This window comes from Armigeres subalbatus, chromosome 3 (genome assembly GCF_024139115.2).
Source record: "Armigeres subalbatus isolate Guangzhou_Male chromosome 3, GZ_Asu_2, whole genome shotgun sequence".
NCBI lineage: Eukaryota > Metazoa > Arthropoda > Insecta > Diptera > Culicidae > Armigeres > Armigeres subalbatus.
In genome coordinates, this window is record NC_085141.1 from 340,715,837 (window position 1) to 340,740,388 (window position 24,552).

The 24,552-nt window shown below is 36.9% G+C and overlaps 1 protein-coding gene across 1 annotated transcript in view; it reads left to right on the forward strand.

The window, feature by feature from the left end:
• The first annotated feature begins 2,129 nt into the window (after window positions 1-2,129).
• The window catches only part of LOC134222779 (uncharacterized), a 203,783-nt gene continuing 181,360 nt past the window's right edge, over window positions 2,130-24,552 (forward strand). The window contains exon 1 of the mRNA XM_062701935.1: window positions 2,130-2,492. Coding sequence (XP_062557919.1) covers window positions 2,393-2,492 — 100 coding nt within the window. The 5' untranslated portion in view covers window positions 2,130-2,392. The remainder of the gene's footprint in view (window positions 2,493-24,552) is intronic.

Consider the following 24,552-nt stretch of genomic DNA (forward strand, 5'->3'; position numbering starts at 1 on the left):
CTGTGAATAATTCCAATTCAAAGTAAATTTAAACATCAAGCTTCCTACATGACTTTTTTGTCTGTCGGAGGCTTCTGAGTCTTGGCTTCAGAGCCTCTTGAAAGGCGGGTTTCGGGCCACTTAAAAGGAGACTTTTTAAAAAGAATTCCGGGCCTCTTGATGGGCAGCTTTCGAAGGGAGGCTTTTGGGCCTTTTAAAAGGCGCTTTTCGAGCCCTTGTACGGGGGTTCCAGAGCCTTTTGATAGGAGGCTTCCTATCCTCTTGAAGAGAGCATTCACAGCCACAGCCTCTTGAAAGCGGCTTTTGAGCCACTTGGAAGTACGGTTTTAATGTTCTTGGATGAAGGCTTCCGAGAAGCGTAGAAGGATGCTTCTAATTCTCTTATCACGAAGCAACTAAGCTTTTCGGAAAAATTGCCTTCATGCCTCTCAAATGGAGGTTTACGAACTTTCAGACTTTAAATTTTAGTTGAGAGACATGTTATTTAATATTTTGTATCGAATAGGTAGATTGCATTGAAGATTTTTCAAATTTGTTCTTTCAACGTTTTGTCCTTTTGATCTTGTGTCGCACACACACAGCCCTTTATACACTGTGCTTGTCTGAGAGGGCAGGATTCAATAGGCTTTGATTTAGTAATCGCCATGCATATTATGTACAAGACAAAGTTTTGAAAAAAAATACACAATTATCAAAACATTATTAATAAGTTTTGATTGGAATTGTAATACATCCGCCATTACGCATTCTTGCCCGAGGTACCCCTTGGGGCCAGCGAAGGTACCCCCAGGGGTACATGTACCCCAGGTTGAGAACCGCTGCACTAGGAAGGCGAGCATTATTTTAAAGGAAATTCCTCAATTAGCAAATAAGGTAGTGACGAAACTAAAAACTTGCATATACAAACAGGCAAAACGTTGGCACTGCTGTAAACAGTCTGATGATTTTTCTTATCTTGCAAGGGCGTAGCGAATATGCTGAAAACAAAGGAACGGAGTATTAGAGAAATCAGTGTACAAATATGCTACAAAACTAATCTTTGAAATTCATTCAGTCCAGAAATCATATAGTAGACTTTCAGAAGAATCTAATCCGCTGTTTTAGTTATACCATTCCACATTATTGAACAGACCTCTACCGACGGGGCGACGATCCCCGAAAAAAAAGAGTCTTATTTGTACCACCGAACTGAGTGGTGTTTTAATTTTTATTCGAAAATCCAGTGCCGCCGCGCGGCCCACCGGCGGGGATCGTCGCCCCGTCGGTAGAGGTCTGTTCATTATTACTATAACAATACAATGCCGAGAACAAAACCTACAACAGGGCTCATTCTCAAAACTGGTTGACCCTTTTTTATTTAGTAACCTCCAAATAATATGTTAATTTATGTCGAACATTTAAATCAGCATTCTGTACCTGGTATGTAAACATCGCATTCAACATGTACTGGCTAATGCTTGTTTTGCGATTTGCGTTGCTTCCACCTTCGCATCTTCTCTCAGATGCCCAGAGCAGCGCAACATGCTCATAGCTTTACCCGCTGCTGATATGCCTATCAACAGGGTAACACAAAATTTTGCCATTTCAGATGTTCAATCCAGGATTGTTTCGGTGATACAGAAGTTTGAACAAAAGTTTTTAGCATGACCTATAGGTCACAAATATCACCTCGCTCATACGGTGAACGATGAGCGAGGTTTTTCCGACAGCGTTTTACAAAATATATCAGCGCACATGTTCGGGTGCTAAAACTCATTCCAATAAGTAATGTACTCGTTTCTCCTAGCATCATGAAAATGAAAATCGAAAATTATGAGAATGTACATTTAGTAGGTCCAGCATTGACATTGTGACAAGACAATATTCAGATTTTTAACTTGATGAAAGGTATTAGATGCTCTAATATTCGTTTGTACTTAAAGGTAAGTATAACGTCCAGGCCACAATTGGTCTAAGAAAAGACCCTGCCAGTCAGTAGTAGAAAATTATATCGAAGACGCCATTTCCCCTAAAACCTTCCTAAAACTAAAATATTTTGAAACACCCTGCCTTTAGTGAATATCGCGTCGGAGGTAACAAAACAACCTACGACAACGGCTTCGACGCAGCAGCGCCCCAAACATTCGAAAAGCGGCCGCAGGCAGGGGAGGAACAATTTCTTTGGCAGGGCAGACCACCGTCGGTAGTTAGTTCGCATCGCTCTGGCGCGCAAATCGGTCGTGTTTTAAAAGCTTTGCTACGCATGCCACGCGACGGCAGCATCTGGTCGTTCGACTAAAAAAGTGACCAAACCTGTGCGGGCACACGGTCTGCAGTGACTCACGAGGTGCAAACGGGCGAGAAAGTGGAGTGCATTCCAAGAACAACTGGTTTTCAAACGTGCTAATTCAGAATGTCCACAAATCATCAGAATGGCAAAGAGTCGCGATTACCAATGCCGGAGAGTTCTGTCGCTGCGCTTGACGCAGAGATAAAGAACAAATCATGGCTGGGTAAGTACCCGAAACGAGCTCAACGGAAAAATTTAAGGGAACGATAGTTAAGTGATGCCTAAAATAACCACAGAATGATATTTTGGACGAGGGCCAGACTAATTGCCGATTGTTATTGCTGTCTGGGAGGTGTGACGCGGTCATCAACAAAAAAAAACACCAATTGAAACTATTGACGCCAATTTTGGGCAGTGGGAGAGATTCGCTTCGACGAATGGATGTGTGACTTGAATGGTCAACGTGAATGGGGCGTGCGGGTTTTGCATCGTTATTACATGTAATTTGATATGGATTTATGGAGCCATGAGGTAGTATAAATCTAATCTCTCTCTCTCACATGAAAGAGATATGCGTTGAATGTGTTTCGTAATTTACTTATGGCAAGTGTAACATTTTTAGTCGCAGTCATGTTTCAATGATTGGAAAAAGATGAGAGGAATAAAAATGTCACAAGCAATAATGAGCTTTTTACATCAAACCTAACCATTTTTATATTTTTAGTAACTGGATAATTTATTATTGTGAATGTTCTTAACACTTATTTTTACCTAAGAAGAAGATCTGATTAGGCAGCACCCCCTATTCTTGTCAATGGCTTTTATAACTTCGTCGTATTTCAAGCAAATGACTTGTTTTTTGTACGTCACTAGAAATCTTCAGATTATAAAGATTATAAAGATGAAATACAGTATGTAACTCGGTTGGAGTGCGGCTGTGCAATAAACGCTGCGAAAATCGTAATCCTGTCCCTAGTCACCACTGTTTCAAATCTGTGAAATTGATGAATACCTGTACAAAAATCAGTTTGAAGGGTTTTGTGGAGCATACAAAATTAACACCTTTTTGGAAAATAAATTTCTTCTAATTACAATCTTACTACTGGAGGATCCGCAACAGGTCTGCAACTGATTACAATGCGTACGAAGGCTAATCTGACAAACCTTCCTTTGAGCAACATAATCAACAGCAGGGGTTTTAGAAACCGCCCTCTACTGAAGAAGATAGCCGGTTAAAGAGAGGCTAAATTGTTTTACAATGTTTTCAAGTGAGCCATAACAAGCGTATCACAGCCTGATTATTTATTGATTACACTAGTGTACAGCTTTTTTTGAACTCAGTAAGGTGATGGTCATTTCCAATATGTATAACATCATGCGTTGAAGTCAACGAAGCGGCTAAAAAATAAAGTAGCGCCATGCTTCAGGTACATTGGAAATTAGATTTCAGAAAAGTACACAGAAAAAAAATATGATACTAATAAGCGCGTAAAAAATAAAGACGCGGAAAATTACACTATTCTGGGCGTACATTGTTCTTTTCCAACAAGTTCGCCCTAAATGTATGCAATTTCTATAGCATTATGTCAATTGCTATAGCATAAGTCATATGAAAAGTGGCATAATGCAACAGAAATTGCATACATTCAGGCGAAAATATCGTTTAAATTTACACTCTTTTTGGCATTCCCTTTATGTGCATTACTTTCGTGTAAATTTCAACAACTTTTTCTATCTGTGTACGTACGTACGAAAGTACATTGAATAATTTAAATCTAGGGAATCATTTTTTTTTCTTGTTATTTTTACGAGAATGTAGCTCATACATTATGTCTTGATAAGGAAATGGGTTTAACTGGTCCAATACAGATGGGTCATATATGAGATGAACTAAGAATAAAATCAGCTGTCAAAATTTGGTTTTAAGAGAAAGAGCACGCTTTCTTCAGCAAAGTTATTCAAAATTTACTGTTCTATCCTGGGAAAATATTGAACATGCATTTATGGGTAAAACGATGGTCTAGACTCAAGAGCATCCAAGTTATCCTCGAGTTGAGATCTCGATCTTCTATGTCATAAATAATCATGAAGATATGCGATGTCACCACCATTGTTATGAGTTAGATGAGCTCCTTCTTCTTCTTCTTTAATGGCTCTACATTCCAACTGGAACTTGGCCTGTTTTTCGAAGCATTTTATCAAACCCCCTCGGTGCGAGCACATGTCCGCATCAGTTTTTTCCCTCTCTATACAAAAGCGATATATTTGTTTTCATGGGGGAAGGGTAATTTGGCCGAATGCCACAAGACCGAACAAGCTATTAGGCCGAAACCCATCTGGCCGAAAGGGTCGTTTGGCCGAATGGGTCATTTGGCCGAAGGAGTCATTTAGCCGAAAGGACCATTTGGCCGAAAGGGTCGTAAGGCCGAAAGGGTAATTTCGCCGAAAGTGTCACTTGGCCGAAAGGGTCATTTGGCCGAAAGGGTTTCGTCCAAACGATGCTTTCGACCAAACGACCCTTTCGGCCAAACGACCCTTTTGGCCAAATGACCCTTTCGGCCAAATGACCGTTTCGGCCAATAGACCCTTTCGGCCAAATGACCCATTCGGCCAAATGACCCACTCGGCCTAATGGTCTGTTCGGCCAAATAGTATATTCGGCCATACAACTTTCAGCCTAGTGGCATTCGGCCAAATGACTTTCGGCCGAATGGCTTTCGGCCAAATGACCCTTCCCCGTTTTCATGGCTTGTTATGATTCGAAGAGGTTTTTGCCTCTTTTTTATCGTTGTTCGTTATCTATTGACAGCGATTCCTGTAAACACTGATTTTTTTCTTAATGGATTGAACTACAAAATATGAAGGGATTTTGCTCATTTTTTTCAATGGAGCTCAATAACGGATAACTAATTATGAATTATAATGGAAATATTTGTTCATAAATGTCCTACAACAGATTATATGAGTGATTTTATGAGTGAGGCCATTTCGCCCCGGAGGTGCGTTATGCGCTGTTCTCCCCTAAGTTATCGAAACATAATATTTATTGATTGGTGTTGGTGTTATATAAACACATCAGCTTAGTCGATTTACCTCCACATTTTTTCCGCCTATTTTGTTTTCAGGCAGCATATTCTGTACCGGATAAACCATTATCGGATTGGAAATACCTTCCCAAGTTGGCGTGCCTTGTGCGGAAAGGGTATGGGCTTTCACGTATCTATTAAGGGAAGGTGGTCGGTTGCCGGCACTAGTCGACATATAACAGATAATGGACATATTGACATATGTCATGCATGCGCCATATAAGCACGTTCTTTTTGTTCCGGCTACCGATCCAAACAGATGCCTATGTTTCGTTTAACAAAGAAAACATTTTTTTATCAAGTGAAAAACTACTCCGAAGTTTTTTTTTTGCGGTCATTTGCTGAATGTTACAAAATGGAGTAGAACGATCGAAAAGGAAAATTCTTATTAGCTTATGTCTATAGGCTGTAAACATCACCGCTTTGTTCAATTGGGCGAAAGTTATGAAACAACAACCAACCACCTTCTTCCTCATTTTGACAATTTCCATCAAATTTGAAGACGCATCAGAATTTCAACCGAATGGTTCGATAAGGCATGAATGATCTTTCGCCTTAGCCTTAATTATTGAAGATGTCTTTCAGCTTTTTTTTCTAACAGCTTGCTGATTTTTGCTCTGAACATTCACAACTCTCCACGAAAAAAAAACCCATGTTTTTTTTAAATAAGACCAATGAAATTTCTTTGTATTGCGCTCGGTAATAGCAGCCTTGTGAGTCCTTTTTTGACATTCAGGAAGTAGAAAATATTTACATATTCTAATCAATGTAGCATTGATTCTTCTAAAATAAGGGAGGGGTATCAAAAGAATTTCTCGAGGTAACTCCGAAAATATTTTCGGAGGGAATATCTGAAGCATTTTTCTTGGGATTTATGGGGAATTTTCCGAGTAACATATTAAGAATACTTCGAAGAGATAGGTATGAAAGAATTCTTCTAGGAAATTGGGTTCTAAAATGAAGCATCGATGTTCGATTTTCTTTCACGGAACTATGAAGTTGATCATCCTGAACGCGTCATTTTTTCTTCCGTCTCAAAAGTTGATAGGAACATTGTTTAATTTGAAATACAAAAATACATGGAAAATGCTTCCTCGACATTTTCGGTCTTGTTTGACGTACGGAATAATATGATTTAAACGCAAACACCGCAGGGCACTTGACTCAACCTTTGACAGTTAATATATGGGCCTGACGTTTTGGGCTGATGGTTCATTCGTTCTGATATGTTGCCTTTTCAGCAACAGACGTTGCTCAGCCCAAAACATGTCTTAAAAAGTCTCAAACACAAAAATATAATTTTTACTGACTTAGACTATTATCAGAATTTATATAACATCGGTTCATGTATTCTTGACCGATGCACTATCGTTTGCAACCATAAACGATGTAGGGCTTTGGGACCCAATTTCGAAGTCGTTTTCGTGAAAAATCCGAAGGACCGGGGCACACCTCTAAATCGGGGATAAGAGGATGCCGTCGACATTTCTGTTGTAAAACCCTTATGATCGTACTTTTTTCGAACCGCACAGCTTGATCTCGACGCTTAAACCCTTCGATTATAAACTCGGCTCCTAACTAAAATGTACTGGGTAGACACCTTTTCGTGGTGCTTTACCGAGTAAGGCTATAATTTGCATCTGCACCTTTTGGATGGAGTCAATGGAGTAAATATGAAAACGTAACTCAATCTTAGGCTGGTTTCGAAGCCGACGACATGAATCTCCAAGCTTCAGCACGCTCATTAATGTGAAGGTGAGATGCCAAACGCAATGAAATCAGATCTCTGTACAAAAACGAATTTGGAGCTCATTTTCTGTGGAAGTTTATTCAAGAAAGAACAAGGAAATCCTAAAGGAATTTTAGGAAGGATTTTCTAACTAGATGGACTTTCGAACTTTTGAAGTAACTTCCGAATGATTCCTGAAAATATTTCTAAATGAAATTTAAAAAAAATATGGAAAAATGTCCATGAATTTCTTCCCATAGTTTGGAATAAATTGGAACTCCAAAAATAAATTGAAGGATTCTTTTGGAAATTCCTCATGCTATTTCTTCGAAAATTCAAAGCAAGAATTATAAGACAATTTTGGAAACTCATTCAGAAATCCGTTTAATTCTTTTAGGAATTTGCAAAGTATTTTATTATTATTACTCTTTAGAAAATCCTTCGGAAGTTGATTAAGAAATATTTACGGAATTTCTTCAGGAATACCTTTGGAAATCGCTTTGGGAATTTCTTCGGAATACATTTTAAGAATTCTGCCGGTACTTTCTTAAAAAATCCTTCGGAAACTCTAGGAAGACATTTTTTGGAATTCCTTCTAAAGTTCTTACAGGAATTCCATCGGTCATTCTCCGGATCTTTTTAAGCAACTCTTCCAGAAATTCCTTTAGACCTTCGGAGATTCCTTTAGAAATTTGCACGGAATTTTCTTTGAGCATTCTAACTCTTCAGAAAATCCTGTAGGAATTCTTTTAGGAATCCTTCGTAAATTGCATTAGTTAATTCTATTGAGAATTCCTTCGAAATTCTTTCCAAGAAACCCTTCCTGCAGGAATTATTCAAAGGAAATTTACATTGTTTTACTATACAAATTTTCGAAGAATTTTCGGGTGGTTTTACTCAAGAATCCCTGGAGGAGTATTCAAATGAACCACTAGGACAATTTTGTAAATTATTTCTTGAGAAGCTCCCTGTAGGGATTGAGACGGGTATGATAAAATAAATATAAACTGAACAAGAGGGCATATACATTGGACATGAGTGACAGATGAGCGGAGTTAGCCTTCAGTTTTGTGATGTATTTCGCGGGAAGAAGTAATGCTTCCGAGCTGCTGCGGATCGGGCAGCAGCTGGAGACGGCTGATTCGGATGAAGCCGTCTCCTCCGAACACGACATTGGCCAAGTCGGTTTGCTGTGACCGGTGTGACGCTCCCGATAGAATGAGCTCGGCCTTTCATGCAAGAGGAAGGTTAAAATCGCGTTTTTATTGGTGAAAAGTACGGTGTATTGGGATTCTCACGCCCAAACGTGATGGGAAGAAAAACTGGCGCATGCAGTTAGGGCGACTACTCGAAGCTAGGGTTAAAATTAGTGAAAGGAAAAATGAGGTTGTGATTCGAAGCAGAGACGATGGTAATATATAGAGACACGCGGAGAGAATAAAAACAATTTTGGCTTCACGGCCAGCAGACAAAAAAATGCTGTGCGATCGGCAACATAAAAAATTGTTAGAACTTGAAGTGACTCTCAGTGTGAGAAGTTATTTCGTTTGCTCCAACTACGTATTTTCTCTTGTTAAGCACCATTTCCTTATATTCAACAGTAAATATGATTAAGTACCATATATAAATTTGCAGTAAATATGATTAAGTACCATATATAAATTTGAAAACATCTTCATTTACTGAACTTTTAAAACTTTTTTATAATTTCTATAATGTTGATTACAATATCTATCTTGAATTTAGTACCGATTGGTAATGTTTGTTTACTTTGCTCGTTTGGTACCGCGTTTGACGGTTCGTTTGGTACTTTCGGCTTCACTGTTTGCGGGATAGAGTGAGTATATAGATAGAGTATAAACAACTTCTCTGATTCGAAGGTTAACAAAAATGTGTTTACACAGAACGAAGCGAACATTAGTTTGTATGCGCTAAATGTCGCTCATCACAATAAAGTTTGGTACACTCAGGGAAAAATATGATTATAACAGCAAAAGTGACACTCATTGAAAAATTAATTTGTTTGGATTCTATCACACTTAAAAAAGTAAGAGAAAATGCGTTTTGTGACACTGAAAATTGTGAAAAAAAAACTGAAAACAAAAATTCTATTACACTCAAGGAAATATGAAAGTTATTATACGATGTTTGTGAAACAGAATGATGCGAATTAAGGGAATAAATTTTTCAATCAAATTATTTTTAGAGGAGGTGTCTGATATGGTAAACAATCATTCCCCCGAGAGGGTATACCTGATAAGCTAATTCCCCCGTAAGGGGAAAAACGAATTCCCCCGAGAGGGTAAACACTAATTCCCCCGAGAGGGTATCCAATAATTACCCCGAAAGGGTATCCCTGATAGGGTAAGCAATAATTCCCCTGAGAGGGTAAACAAGGGTAATAAATGTTTGAGATCAGTGGTTGACTTGAATTCAATATTAAGTAATATTGTATAGTATATAGTAATATAGTATTTAAGAACATGTCAACAAAGTGATGCGTGGAAAAAAGTGTTTAATTTAAAGACAAGATTGATGCTTTAGAACCTGGAACGCTCTATTCATGACTGCATGTTCGAGATCAGATGTTTACTTATCCCAAGTAACATTTTCAAGGCTTCATAGATTTATTTAAGTTTTTTAACGGCTTTATGGCTGCTTTTCTCAATGCCGCGAGATTAGTCTTATTGGAAGACTTGTAGCTATCTTCAAAATCGTAATAAAACGTTCAATAAAACCACAAATGTCAAATGCTTTATGAGCTTATTAGGGGCCTGATGATTATCTTGAGGACTCTAATAAAACCAATTTTGAAAACTGTCATAAAGCCGAATATATTGATCAAAGACTTGTCTTACGCATAACCTAAATAAAACTTGGTAGTTTTAATTAGGTTTATAATGGTATTGTACAAGAACACAATGTTTATGTTGAACCTCGTGAACTATGGTCAATCGAATGGCTAAAAACAGATGTTTCTGTTCCATGTTCCCCAAATATTTCAAACAAAGAAAACAATAAACACATACATTTTCCCAACTGGGCATTCGCATATTTAAGATTTTGATGTTTATTGGTCAAATTCCACTTCTGAAAATGAAACAGATAATAAAAATCAAGCAAACTTCCGGTAAATTAAAATGGTATAAATACGAATACACAACGAATGGTGCAATGACCACGATTCGATATAGAAAAGCTTTCAATAATATGAAATTTGCATAACATGCTAATTGACCACAAAGTTGAAAAGCAAGCCTAGTCCAAGTTGAATATAGAACCATCATGAAGATAAACTGATCGTAAGGAACCGATTGCAGCAACTTTCAGCAAAATACTTATTGTATTTGAAAGTTATGCAAAATGTTATTTTGGCCGTCAAAATTGCCCACAGTGCAGTAGCAGCCATGCTGGTAGAAAAAAATAATTTTATATCGGCGTAAATCTTTTGCAAAATCCATTGTCATTAGTAATAATCGTTGCATTTCAAGATGATTTCCAAATATTGAAGCACGAGAAATGTTTCCTTGCAAATTGGAATGCCACCAGAAAAAAAGGCAGCATATCGATTTATTATTTACGCTAATCAATTGGCCGTAAATCACAGTATTACGATGGCGCACTTGAACAAACTGATTTTCTTACCTGTTTTCACCAGAAATTCGAACGCGCAGAAAAATTTGCAAGCACGCGAACGAATTCTGGGCATCCAATTTCCAATAATTAAACATTATTTTTCATCCATGTCCGTGATGATGTTTTTTATTTCATTCATTTTCCATTTCTACGATTATCCTTTTTCTACAAAACAATAACAAAAAGTTACACGGAAGAGAAATTCCCTTTTTTGACAGCGGTTTTATGGAACTCTTATGAATAACCTTTAACTTGCTTTAAAGACGATCTCAAGAGTGGTCCACTTGGTCATAACATAATCTTGTAGCGGTGATCAAGAGGTTGTCATGTAGATTTTAGTTTTACTGCCAGTCTTGAAAATTTGCTCTCCAAAACTACTAATAGAGTATGATAAAACTCAAAATGTTACTTGGGATATTCAGAGTAAACATTGAATTGCCTTGAATATTGTTCATGTTTTTTCTCTGATTTCGATGCAAGAGAATGACGTTCTAGAACCTGTTAAGCTATATCTATGATCGCATTTCGATACAGTGTTTATCTTAAGATCATTGTTACAAAATGTAAACAAAGAGTAGGAAAAAGTAAGCAACGAGTTGCGTAGAATGTTGTTAATGATTTTTTTTTTCTGATTTTGAGGCAAGATTGATGTTCTAGAGCCTGGTAAGTTCTATCCATTACTGCATTCCGAGATCAGTGTTTGTCATAAATTCGGTGTTAGAAAATGTAAACAAAAAGTAGAAAAAGAAAGCAAAGAGTTACGTAGAATGTTTTTTTTGTCTTTATTAAGGAGACTTTCAGCCCGAGGCTGCCTCGTCTCCGAGAGCGAAGAATGTTGTTATTGGTTGTTTTCTGATTTTGGTGCAAGATCGATGTTCTAGAGCCTGGTAAGTTCTATCCATGACTGCATTCGGAGATCAGTGTTTTTTATTTGAGTTCAGTGTTCAGGAAAAATTAAGCAAAGAGTTGCGTAGAATATTGCTAATGATTTTTTTCCGATTTTGATGCAAGATTGATGTTCTAGAGCCTGGTAAGCGAAGAGTTGCATAGAATGTTGTTAATTATTGTTTTCTAATTTGATGCAAGATCGATGTTCTAGAGCCTGGTAAGTTCTATCCATGACTGCATTCCCAAGTAACATTTTGAATTCTATTTGGATTTATACAAGTTTTATTGCAGTTTTATCAAGGTATCGCATAAACTGTAGAGTTTTATCGTAGTTTTCGTCTAGTCCAAGTAACCTCAACGCTAAATTCTCTTATAATAGTTTTATGATATGCTCCAGGTCCATCTTAGGATGTTTATTTTGATAAATTATACAGCAAGAGCACTTTATCCCAATTGAAACCAAATAGTTTTGAGAAAGCTTTATGGTACTCTCCATTAAGAAAGAACGATCTTGAGAATGCCATTATAAAACTTCCTTAAAACTATGTGGTTTTGATTGGGAGAAAGTGCTCTTGTTGAAGAATACATCAAAACAAACAAAACATAATGTCAAATTGGACGCAAATAAGTGGATAAATTAAAAATTAGTGGATCAAAGGCAAAAATAATGCAAATTTATCCCATATACGGAAACTCCATTTGCTCCATCTGTTTTTTTCTATCGGAGTTTTCTGTCTATCGGATTATCAGCTGCAGTTTTCTTTCTACCGGATCAAATTTATCACCAGCTGCATCAGCTGTCTTGATCTTCCAATACCAGGCAGAGTTCATATCCTCCCATTTATCATATGATCGATCAATTTTCCTCAATATACATTTCTTGATGTTTTGGGAATTTATAACCATAACCGACTGGGTGCAACACACAGGCAAATTTCACCAGTTTTCAACGGACGGTTGAGCTACGCAACAAATACTGGCAAGTTAAGTATTGATTAGATAGATTTTTGAAATCTTTAACATATTGTTGCAAAATCGCGACCAAAAATTATTGTAGAATTATCAACTCTACTCGTATTTCGAAGCAGGGTTATTTTTAATAAAGAAGTATTAACTATTTACTTTTTGAATCAAAATAACCCTATAGATGTTTAACTTACAGGTAAACAAATAAGTTATATGCATTTCTTTCTCAGTTGAATTGCATGTTATTATATGACAATATTCACAAAGTGGATGCTGTTGGCTTAATCTGTGTCGTTTTTTTATTGCAATCATGCGTGCCCACTACTGAAAAACATCACAAACATGGAAAACAAAACATTTTGCGCTCCAATTCTTTGTTTTCGATTGTTATTGATATATAGATATTATGAACCCAAGGAGCAGTAACCCTATTGAGTTTTAATTTAATTCAGCATTTTGTGCAGATATTCAGTTTAGTAAATATTTAACTCTTTCCAAATGAACAACATGTTTTCAATGGATATGTAAACAACATGTCATAATGAAAGCACCAAACTTATAACACTCTTCAATAAAACTTCTTAGTTTTGACCAGTACTAGTTAGTTTTATTCAAGATAAACTAAGCTTCGTCAAGAAAGCGATAAATCTAGTTCAACTTATCACGCTCTTGCATAAAGCTAACAGGTTTTGTATGAGATAAAGTGGTTTTGATCCAATCTTATGATAGTTTTCGATAAAACTATTGAAATCATGGCGGATTATCGTCTGCGTCAAATTTCTTGATGGAAGCCATTTCTGTATGAACGCTGAAAACTATTTGTTTTCATTTTAAATGCATGAGTCTTTTCATAGATTGGGGCCTAAAACAAATATTGTTACATCTGCGAAATAAAAAGTAGAGCAAAAATTATTTTTTTGGGTTTGTACTATTTTTTAAATAAAAATAGTTTTTCAAAATAATACTATATCTTGCAATATAAATAATGCGCATTAATTATTTGTTACATTTATTCAGAAAAGCATCGACAAAGTGGTTGTGGCATGTGGAATTACACGATCACAATGCAATTAAGTTTCAAATTTTCAACGTATCCATCATAATTTTTATCATTATGATATACTGTTCGATTTGGTTCAGACAAAATTCAATATAAACCAGTATAAACATCAGCTAGTCTAAATAACGAAAACACATGCTGTCAAATTCCTTAGTAATCCTAACAGGGTTTTATGCTGATCTTTCATGCCATCATAAGCTCACTTTGATAAAACTAACAAGTTTTAAGCGAACCTTGGAAAATGGTCTTGAACACCTTCTCAAGAGTGGGCCTCTTTCGTCTTATAGTGGTTTTATGGCTGTCTTGGAGCAAGCTTGTTTTTAAATGTGGTTTTAAGGCACAAGTCTAGAAGTGTGCTTCAAGTGCATTATAAAATTAATTTTGTTACTTGGGTTCCGAGATCAGTGTTTGTCTTGAGTTCAGTTTTAGAAAATGTAAACAAAGAGTAGAAAAAAGTAAGCGAAGAGTTGCGTAGAATGATTTTTTACTGATTTTGATGCAAGATTGATGTTCTAGAGCCTGGTAAGTTCTATCCATGACTGTGTTTGTCTTGAGTTCGGTGTTAGAAAATGTAAACAAAGAGTAGGAAAAAGTAAGCAAAGAGTTGCGTAGAATGTTGTTAATGGTTTGGTTGGAGATTCGAATTACGTGTTTGTGTGTGAATTTTATTTGATATTTTAAATTGCAGATTAGTTTTGGAAGCATGATTTGAACACTTTATATGGAGATCGGTTTGAAACTATGAAAAACTTATGTGGAATTAGTGAACACTCATAGTTGAGCAGAAAAACTTTATGAGTTTATTTGTTAATTTGTTTCAATTTGTTGTGAATCTCATGAATGTCATAGTTCTCCGTTTGGTCGAAAGTTTAAAGCTCACACTGAAGAAAAAACTCACTATAAAACAGCAACTTGAATTAAATAGTAGAACAAAATAATTATAATAAAACTAAGAGAGTAGAACAGGCGGAAGATGTAGGGATTGAGACGGGTATGATAAAATAAATATAAACTGAACAAGAGGGCATATACATTGGACATGAGTGTCAGATGAGCAGAGTTAGCCTTCAGTTTTGTGAAATATTTCGCGGGAAGAAGTAATGCTTCCGAGCTGCTGCGGATCGGGCAGCAGTTGGAGACGGCTGATTCGGATCAAGCCGTCTCCTCCGAATATTCCTTCAAAAAATCCTAAATTTCTTCGGAAATTACTTCCGAGATTTCTTCGAAAATTCCTACGGAAATTCCTTTGGAGGTTCTTTCAAAATTTCTTCAACGAAATATTTTAAGAATTTCTTCGGAAATTCTTTTAGAAATTCCATCGGAAAATACTTTGGAAATTTGGTCTCACGGAAAATTCTTCGGAAACTCTTACGGAAATTATATCAGAGAAACCTTCCGAAAGAAATTTCTTTATGATTTCTTTTGGAAATAGGTTTGGGAATTCCTTCGAACTTTTTTTAAGAAATTGCTTTAGCAAATATTTCAGGAATTTCTTAAAGTGACTCTTCCCGTAATTTCTTAAGAAATACCTTCGGAAACTCCAGGAAGAAATTCTTGCAGTTCCTTTAGAACTTCATACAGGATTGAATATTATTATTTAAATATTTCTTGAGACTTTCGGATATTCCTTTAAGATTTTTTTCGGGAATCACTTTAGAAATTCATTCAAAAATTGTTCTAGAAATCATTCAAAAGTTACTTAAAGAGTTCTTTGGGAAATTCTATCTGGAAACATCTTAGTTAAAAACTCTTCCAGCAATTCCTATTCATTCCTATTTCATTCTATAATAAATTTCCCGAAAAATTCTTCCAACAATATTTCCGTAATAATTCCTGCAGGAATTTCGGAAGAAACTTCGTATTATTTTCCTAAAAGGATTACCGAAGGAATCCCTGGGCGAATGTAGAAAGAACTTCCTGTTGTAATTTTCTAAATTATTCCTGGAGTGAATTCCTGAAAGAGTTCTCATACAAATTTCTGAAGAATTTCCAAAACATATTCCGAAGAAATTCCTGAATCAATTTTCGAACATATTTGTATAGGAATTTTCAAAAACTTTCGAAAAGAAATTTTCCAAGCCTTCCTCCTGAACCGAAGGTATTCCCAAAACAATTTATGTGGGTAGTCCTGAAGAAATATCCGAAGGATTTTCCTTAGGTATTTCCGAAAAAAAAATCAAAGGAATTTAAAAGGAGTTCCTAAAAGAATTTCCAAAGGAATTTCTAAAAGAACCTCATATAAATTTTGTAAAAGAATATGTAAAGGAATTTCCGAATAAATTTTCTTCGAATTCCCCCTTTGAATTTTCAAAAAAATCTCCAAAGGAATTTCTAGATTCATCTCCGAAGCAATCCCCGGAGGATTTTGTGACTAGAAATCCACCCAAAATGTTTCAATCTATCTATCCATAGAAATTATGGATGTTTTTGGAAAAATATTTTTAAAAAATCATAGTGGTCTTCTCAATTAAAGACGATAAAATGCAATAAAAATTCCGTAATATTTGAAACCGCCTGATTTTTTTAAATTTGATTTATCGTTTGACTGATTTACGCCTCCCATTATTGTTTTTACTACTGACGCCAAATTATAAATGAATGAGTGGATGAGTCCCAACGGTTTTACCTTAATCAGACACAAGCTGCCATGCGCAAAATACTGGATAAATTTGAAAAACTACAGTCCTTTTCCGTTTTTGACAACACATTATCTTTGTCTTCTTTGATTTCTACAAAATTCAGACACTGAAGAAGCCCTTACTGTTGTTGTTGTTGTTGTGCTGGGATTAAATTGGATAGTACTAACTAATCAGTACTTATTAGTAAAAGTGTATCGCCTCGAAGCAAGAGTTTCTTCAACACCAAAATACGTTTAATTTACATTCTTATTTTTTTCCTTTTAAAGATCGTTTCAAACATAAATGTGCATTAGTGTACACATTTCGTTGCCGCACGGTATTCCTTAATCGAATGAAAACCGAAAATCTACAATTCAAACAACATTTAATGTCATGCCAAACACACCCATCAGTCTTCCGGTGCTGCATTAATTAGGCGATCGAAAATGACGCATCCTAATTTCGAAGGCATAAAAGCGCAATAAAATCAAAGCTATTCATCATGTCAGCATGACAAAAAAAAAACAAACATATGCTTTCAGCATAATTTATGACAAGCTGTCACACCGAACACCTGTTGTTATTGAAGAGATGTTTCTCTACAGGCTAATGTTTTGGCATCATGAGAAAGAAGATTTTGATTTAAATGCTGAAAAATGCCGGTGAAGTTGGCCAGATGTCTAAAGCCTACCACCTGGAAGTAATTAGTGTCTTCAGAACAGATGTCTTATATAATTTGTAGATGATAATTGATAATTACTTGATGTTAAACTCAAATCTTACTCAAAACCTTTTCGATAAAAGTTCTCAGATAGACGACGTGCTGATCTGCGGACAGATCAATTGCTCCCTAATCATTTCGCCGGTTTTCTATAATCATTTCCATTGTTCTACTGTAAAAAACCGTTGAGAATCTGTGAAAGTTCTCAAAGTCTGCGATAAATTTTTAGTTTTTTAAATTTCTTAGAGAATTTCTAAATTTTGAATATAATATCAGTAATTGAAGAGACTCATATGAAAACAAAACTTATGAGAATTAGGATATCATAATTATCATTTAGGTAGATGATATAATCGGGTAATGCATGTTTAGTTGATTGTCTTCAGACGCGTAATAATAGAGTAAGTGTTTTTTTTTTCGTATATCGACATCTGCAGAGAGGCTAAGCTGTGTTTTTCTTTGTGCTTTTTTATTTAATTCTAGTCTTAAGCACTACTTCAATCGACTTTTATTCGCTGTTGTTGTTTATCATATTTTCAGCATCTTTTCCCGGAAACCAAATAAAATGAATACCTGCTTCCCGATGGCATAATATCGTTAACCACCTGGTAGTACGCACTCAAACAGTGCCCTCCCCCCACTGTCCTTCAGTGAAATGTTGTACACCTGTGAAGCTGTTGACACAGTCTCGAGTACATACTCCCCCACGAAGGCCCCTGCTCGTGCACGCGCAAGCCCCCGTCCAAGTGCAGCAACGCCGCCGATAACCCAAACAAGTTTTATCAACCGGTCGAACTTCGCGAGCTCTTCTCTCAATTTCGCGTGAGAGTCGATTACAGCTCTTTGACGGGGGTGACGCGGCGCGGCGCCAACGTCGAGGAATTTCCTTATCGGTGCAGAATGGTTTCCCCACAGACAAACAGACGTAACACTAGAGAAATTTCCATCGACCATGACTTCAACGACCAATTTGAATTTGATCGATTGCGCGTTTCACAACTAGAGGCGCTAGCGTCGTAATCCTTCGAGTTTGACATTTCACTCCAGCGCCTTCTGGTGACAATGTCATACGAAACATTGTTTCGTGCAACATGCTCGCAAGATGGTGGCAGAGGAGTTGGGCGATGGATTTTTCTGAAAAATGTTCAAACTGTTACGTCTGTTTGTCTGTGGTTTCCCGCTTTCCGAAACCAAAAGTACAACCAGATTACGTCGATGGTTGGTGGACGCTGAAGGGGTTATTTTTGATAACGGTTGAAGGTATCGATCGTATGATTAGGTTCAATATCAAACCATAAAAAAGTGCAACACGGTTCAAATCGTGGCAGTCGATTACTTTGTAAGTGACTAATGATTAGCAGAACAATTATTCATCAATCAAAAAAGCGATTGGTCTGCACTGCACTTGATTGACGCACATAATAAATTCTTCAATTTCTGGTTTTTTTCTCATCACCATTGAAACAATGAACCAAATTCAAATCGTTTAAATCAACGATCGGACTAGAACTAATCACGTTTCGGATGTGTTCAATGTGCATCGAGGTATTCTTGCTTTGCCAAGAGCAAACCCTGTTACGAAAGTGCAGCTTTTTAACTCTACAGTTTAGGGTTTATTAGGTTTCTTAGATGCAATATCTTTAAGACATTTGTGTATCATGTATCAAGCACACTTTTCTGTTCTTATTCACAATAAAGACGAGGAAATATCTACAGAACCGCTTTTTGGTGGAGTATTTCACCACAACGGTCAACTGAAGGCCTCATATACTCTTGTATTCGAGCAAAATAATTAATTAATTATCGAAGCATACCAATGAGGAATATTCGTAAAATCTTCCTATCAAAATTAATTTTCCACGGCTACCGCGGAGACGTGTCGCTCTCATTGACGCTGCCTCCTCCGTCTAGTGTCTGTCCTTTGACAAATATCACGATAACATTAGGTAGGTATGTACGAGCTGTTTGTCAATAGATCAGCACATTTGTCGCTTGCCTGCTGGCGTGTTTACTATGATTTATGGGCATTGCCTCGTAAGAGTGCCTGTTGGCTGCCATAAAAATCTCAGCACACGTTGTCGCTGATAATCATCAGTGCGATACAAAATAATCAGTTTCAAGTGCTATTTGAAGAGGCTCATGTATTTGTCAGGCGGGATTGCAGCTTACCGGAAGGATGCAGAGTAGCGCATGCATCGCTTTCACAGAGTTGCCATTGCCTTTTAAATTTCATGCTGGTTACTAATTAAACGCAAAGCTTGATACTCAATACGCGATAAGATCGTCATGGTTAACTAATCAAGTCAAATGTGGTCATCTAACACATGCGATTGCTTTCTTATGCAGTTTGGGTTAGGTATATCTCTGTGTTTTTCATGAAGCATCCCGATCCATGCGAACTTCCCTTATGGATCCCTTATAGGCATCCGGTGGCAGCATCAACCGCAATGGGGACAGTCGAGGTGGTCCGAACTAGTAAGCGAGTGATTGGAAACATATGGCGTCATTGATGCGTCTTCATTCTCATCATGACATTAGAAGCGTCCCGTTATCACAGCCAGACTTCAGATAATGTGGTGCCAAGGCTATTTTTTTTTCGATAACTGAAGGGTGAGGCCTTGGTAGACCGTTTCCATTCGTTTATTTGATAGGATCAATATCCATGGGACGTTCTGGAGCCTAAGCCTTTTTTACAATTTTGTGAGGGTGAAATATATTAAAAATTTTGCAATCCACTTCCAGCGTGCATTGATGATAGATATTCAAATATCATCCGTATAACGGTTCGGTTGCCAACATTGACTAGTTAATAGCAGGCCATGCGTTCGCCTCTTTCCTCATCGGGCAAGGAACGGAGTTGCACGCTTGATAAGACAGCACACAAGCGATCAAACCAACGGATAGCTCTTTCGACGGAATTGGGCCGCATATTTGGCGATCCTGCCAGGTTGTTTCTGGTTCGAAATTATTGTTTTGTAAGTATCCTGTGGGCGTGATTGGGACATTTTTTCTTTGGTTTCGACTTGGAATGAATGATTTGTACATCGGTTTCGACTTGTAATGTCGAAGATGCTTTGAAAGAGCGTCGAATTGAATGATTTGCTCATCGGTTTTGACTGGTGATATCGAAGACGCTCTGAAAGAGCGGTTTCGACAATAGAAGTAAGCACCAGGTACCAGCCGATCTCTCGCAATACATTTTCAGAACTAACTCTCTCATATGTATTTTTGTACACATGCCAACCAAGTAGGATGAGTATTTTAGTATTGCCCGGCTCCTCACACTTGCTTCATCAGCAACGGTGCTTAACAGAAGTAGGGTTGTGTCGGGCAACGAACGGAGTTGCACGCTCGATAAGACAGCACACAAACGATCAAACCAACGGATAGCTCTTTCGACGGAATTAGTCCACACAATTTTTTACAATTATGTAACTTGATTATCGTTCAAAACAGTTTCTGATAATTCAGTTTTCTTGCCACGAAATGAGCCTGCCTCGAACTGGTAGTTAACAAAGAATTAAAAAAATACTTGCCCTCAGATACATTCAATCTATTTTATAGGCAATCTAGGGGAACGGTTCGCATTTTCATCTCATAGCTCCTATTTCCATCCCATCAAAAACAAAGCAATGGAAAGGAATTTGGTTCGTTTATTATTTTTGTGATTTTTTTTCAGCAGTGAGCACGCATGTTGACAAAAAGAAGCGACGAATTTGGTGCCGTATTTCTTTGTTTAGCGATGAGATGCATATATGTACAGTGAGATTGAGATCGGAACAGTTCCCCTATGTTGTTGAAACAGTGACTTAATCTCACCACCATTTAACCCATTTTTGCTGCTAATGATGGTAGTTATCTTTTAATAATTAGTTATAACTAACAAGTAACTTTAGAGAACCGAATTTCTCGCAGTGGAGTATAGAGGTTAAAGAAAATAATATTCGTATTATTGTGCAACAAAGAGAGGAGACATTGGTTCAAAGCATATGAAAATGCTACTGATTTTTAAAACAATGTTTCTTATCTGATACTATCAAATGATTTTTAGGAAAACAACAACGAGGGAACAGGTAGACATACAGACAGATAATGCAACGTACACACCAGTCAAGCAGTTGGACGAACATTGACTCCGCCCCCAAGAAAACGCTTCGGTTGCTGCTTTGTTTGAACGTGTGTGAAGTTGTTCGAACAACCATTTGACAGTTGGCGGCTCGGTTGGAAAAAATTAAAACGGTTTGATTTTGGTTTGAGTTGTCAAGGGTGGAGTCAAGGTTTGCCGAACATGTTTGAGCATTTGTAGTGAAGTTATATATTTTTTGATGGTTGGTGCTCAAGTTGGCGCATCGGTCGTTCGTGTGTGAAATTGTTGGTCGAATAAATTGATTGTTCGTGCCGCTGTTGGTAAAACTCGATGGATGTTTGAATAAACGAGAGGTGGAGTCAATGTTGGTCAAACTGCTTGACCGTGTGTACGTTCCATAAGACAAGGAACAGACAGGTAGACAAACAAAAATCAAACCTTGACATAGATGAATTTCAAGAACTGGTTGACAAAGGACATGTATCCGAGCTCAAGAAACCGACCAAAACTTCCCTATAAAACAAAATTATGACGTAAATAACTGTCTAATTACCAATCGATTGTCTTCTAAAAATTTTTGAAAATCAAAACCCAAAGTTGCACCGGAAGCCAAAAAAGCTCCCAACGACGTTACTGAAACTAAAGTGGATCGCTCGATCATAACTATGGTTATCATCCTAAACTTCACAGCAAATTATTTTGAAAATTCAACGACGTGTAAAACTGCAGCTTGTCCCATCAAACGAAATATCATTCGATATTCAATTAAATTTAATTGAATTTTACAATCAAGCACCGTTTAAATTTATTTTGATTTAAAAGAATAGTGAGATCGATTGAATGTTACGTTTATTTGCATGCTCCAAATATGTGCATGAAAATAGATTTAAAATCACAACATATTTTTATCTGTGTTCTGATCAAAGTCACATTCATATTTCAATGAGTAGAAATTGACAAAGTGTTTAAAGCCCCATGGCCCTTGAACTGCTATCAAGATAAAATTGAACCTGGCTTAACTCAACGCATTCCGAAAATGACAATCGTTCGAATAAGTATTTCCACAAAAGTCCGCATTATCTCCCGCCATTGAATGGTTATCATCTACGGGTATTTCCCCTTGAAAGACGATACAGGAGAAGTGACAAAACTGCATCACATCTCGCCATTGATAAACGTTGCAGCTTATTATCTTGTTATGAAATTCTTGTTTATGTTTCGATTTCGTAATCGAATCAAAATATCCACTGCGAAAAACCCACACATTTTTATTGGCAAAAATCAATTAATTTAACTCAGCACAAAAAGAAAGTAGAATCAAATATAGTTTATGTGTGGTCTCTAATTATGTATGGATTCATGTTGAATAGTAACTATTGTCTATGCAGAAAATTATATGTTCGCCAAATATATTCGACTAACTGACCCGGCGAACTTTGTCGAATCTAATCTAATCTAATCGCATACTTGCGTAACCGGTACTTTTAAGCATCCTGGAAAATGACGGTTTCTGAGTTCCATCATTTTTCTTTTCGTACTGCCAGGCCAGCTACGCAGTATGTACTGCAGAGATGACTCCTAGATATTGAGCGACTTCAGGAATACTAAAAGTCACTTGATAGTTTGGAATCGAGGGGAAAGGAAGAAAGGGTGGATTTTCCGTACCAAATGGTTCCAATAATGTAGATACAGTGTGTGTAATAAAACAAATGCAACGTGTTGCGAGTAAATCTGGTAATGATAAGTCCCAAAAAGTGTGTTTACAGCATTTGAATCCGTTCAATGGCAGCAATAGCTTATTCCGTGAAAAAGTGTCGTGTATCATCCATTACGATGTATCATGCGCACTATGGATATTACTTCATAGGTGCACCCAGCCAGTGCCTGTTAGATTTCCTAACAATTTTGTATCAGAATCTACCAAAACCTATATAAGAAATGGGAATATACGAAATTGTTAGATTCTTATACAAAAAATGCAAGCTCACAAACACGGTAAGAAAAGCTTGCAAAATTGTAAACCCTTTAAAATATTTGTATAAGAATCTAGCATTTTCGCGTATGCCTAGTTCTTATACAGGTTTTGGTAGGTTCTCATTCAAAAAAAAATCTAACAATCACCGGTTGGGAATGCCCCACGAAGTAAACTCGCAATCATTTACGGGAATCAAAATACAACGAATAGCAACTGGGTTACCGCATATGAAAGGGATAAATCATACGGGGAAGGCATGGTGCAATTGTGACTCGGAAGTTTGGAACTGATAAACGTAACTGACTTGCAGATCTATATAAATAAAGACCTCTGCTCTTTATGAACGAAGCGGGAAAATTTTCCGAGGAACACAGTTCCATACGAAAATATTTGCTGCATCCATCTATCGCATACTACACAGTAGTGGAGGATTAGCGTGGAAGTGAATCGAAAAAAAGAGCACTGCAGGTTGACCTGTGCGCCGATCTACTACATATACTACGCCGCGGTCGGTTATCCTTCAAACATTTCGTCGGTGGGTAACGAAAATACCTTCTTTAAATATTTGCTCTTCGTGCCCTAATCGCAATAAGTATAGTTTATATTGTACATATGCTTTAAAGTACTCCTTCGGGAATACCATGAGAAAAATCACATAAGGTTCCTTCAAAATTCTTTCAAACTTTCTTCAGGAATTTCTTTACGTTTTCCTCCAGTGATTTATCCAGAAATTTTTCTTGAATTTTATTCATTTTTAATTCTTCTATAGTTCGTCCAGGAGGGTGTGTAATTCCTAGTGAGAACACTAGCAAAAAATCTGAATTATGGCTTCCTTAGCCGGATTGCTACCAAGCAATCAAAGCATGGTTCGGTGTAAGTTTTATGGTACTTCCTTGTGCCTATGAGGATAATCGTGTTAGTTTACTTAGTCTACTTAGAGACCTCACAATTAATAACTGTGGAAATTCTTAATAAACACTAAGCTTCAACATGGCAATGTTCAAATGGGGAATGTAATGCCAACCAAAAAGTTCAGATGAGAAAATGTCAGCAGGACATACGTGAGAATCCTAAAGACATTTTCTGAGAACTTTTCCAGGTGTTTCTTATCCAGAAAATCTAAGATACGTATTATTCATTCCGCAGAACTTCTGGATAAGGGAATCCCTAAAACTAAGGAATTCTTGTAGTGAATAAAAAAATCTGGGAGAATAAAACCCCCTAGAATTCTTGAGTTTCAAAGTAAGTTTTGTGTAAGAAACTTTTTAGAAGTCATTTCGAAGGAATTTCCTATTATTCACAGGAAAATATTAGATGATTCCTTAGAGATATCAGAGAGAAGAATTATCTGGCCAATGGTGCGAAATTCACCAGGAACTTTTTTTCAAATTTTTGAAGGAGAAATTCCTTTGAATTTCTGGCGAAGAGATTTTTTTAAATTCTAGCTAGAGGGATTGGCATGATCTTTTGGAAGGGCGATTCCCTAAAACTTCTCAATGAGTATTCCGGAAAATCTT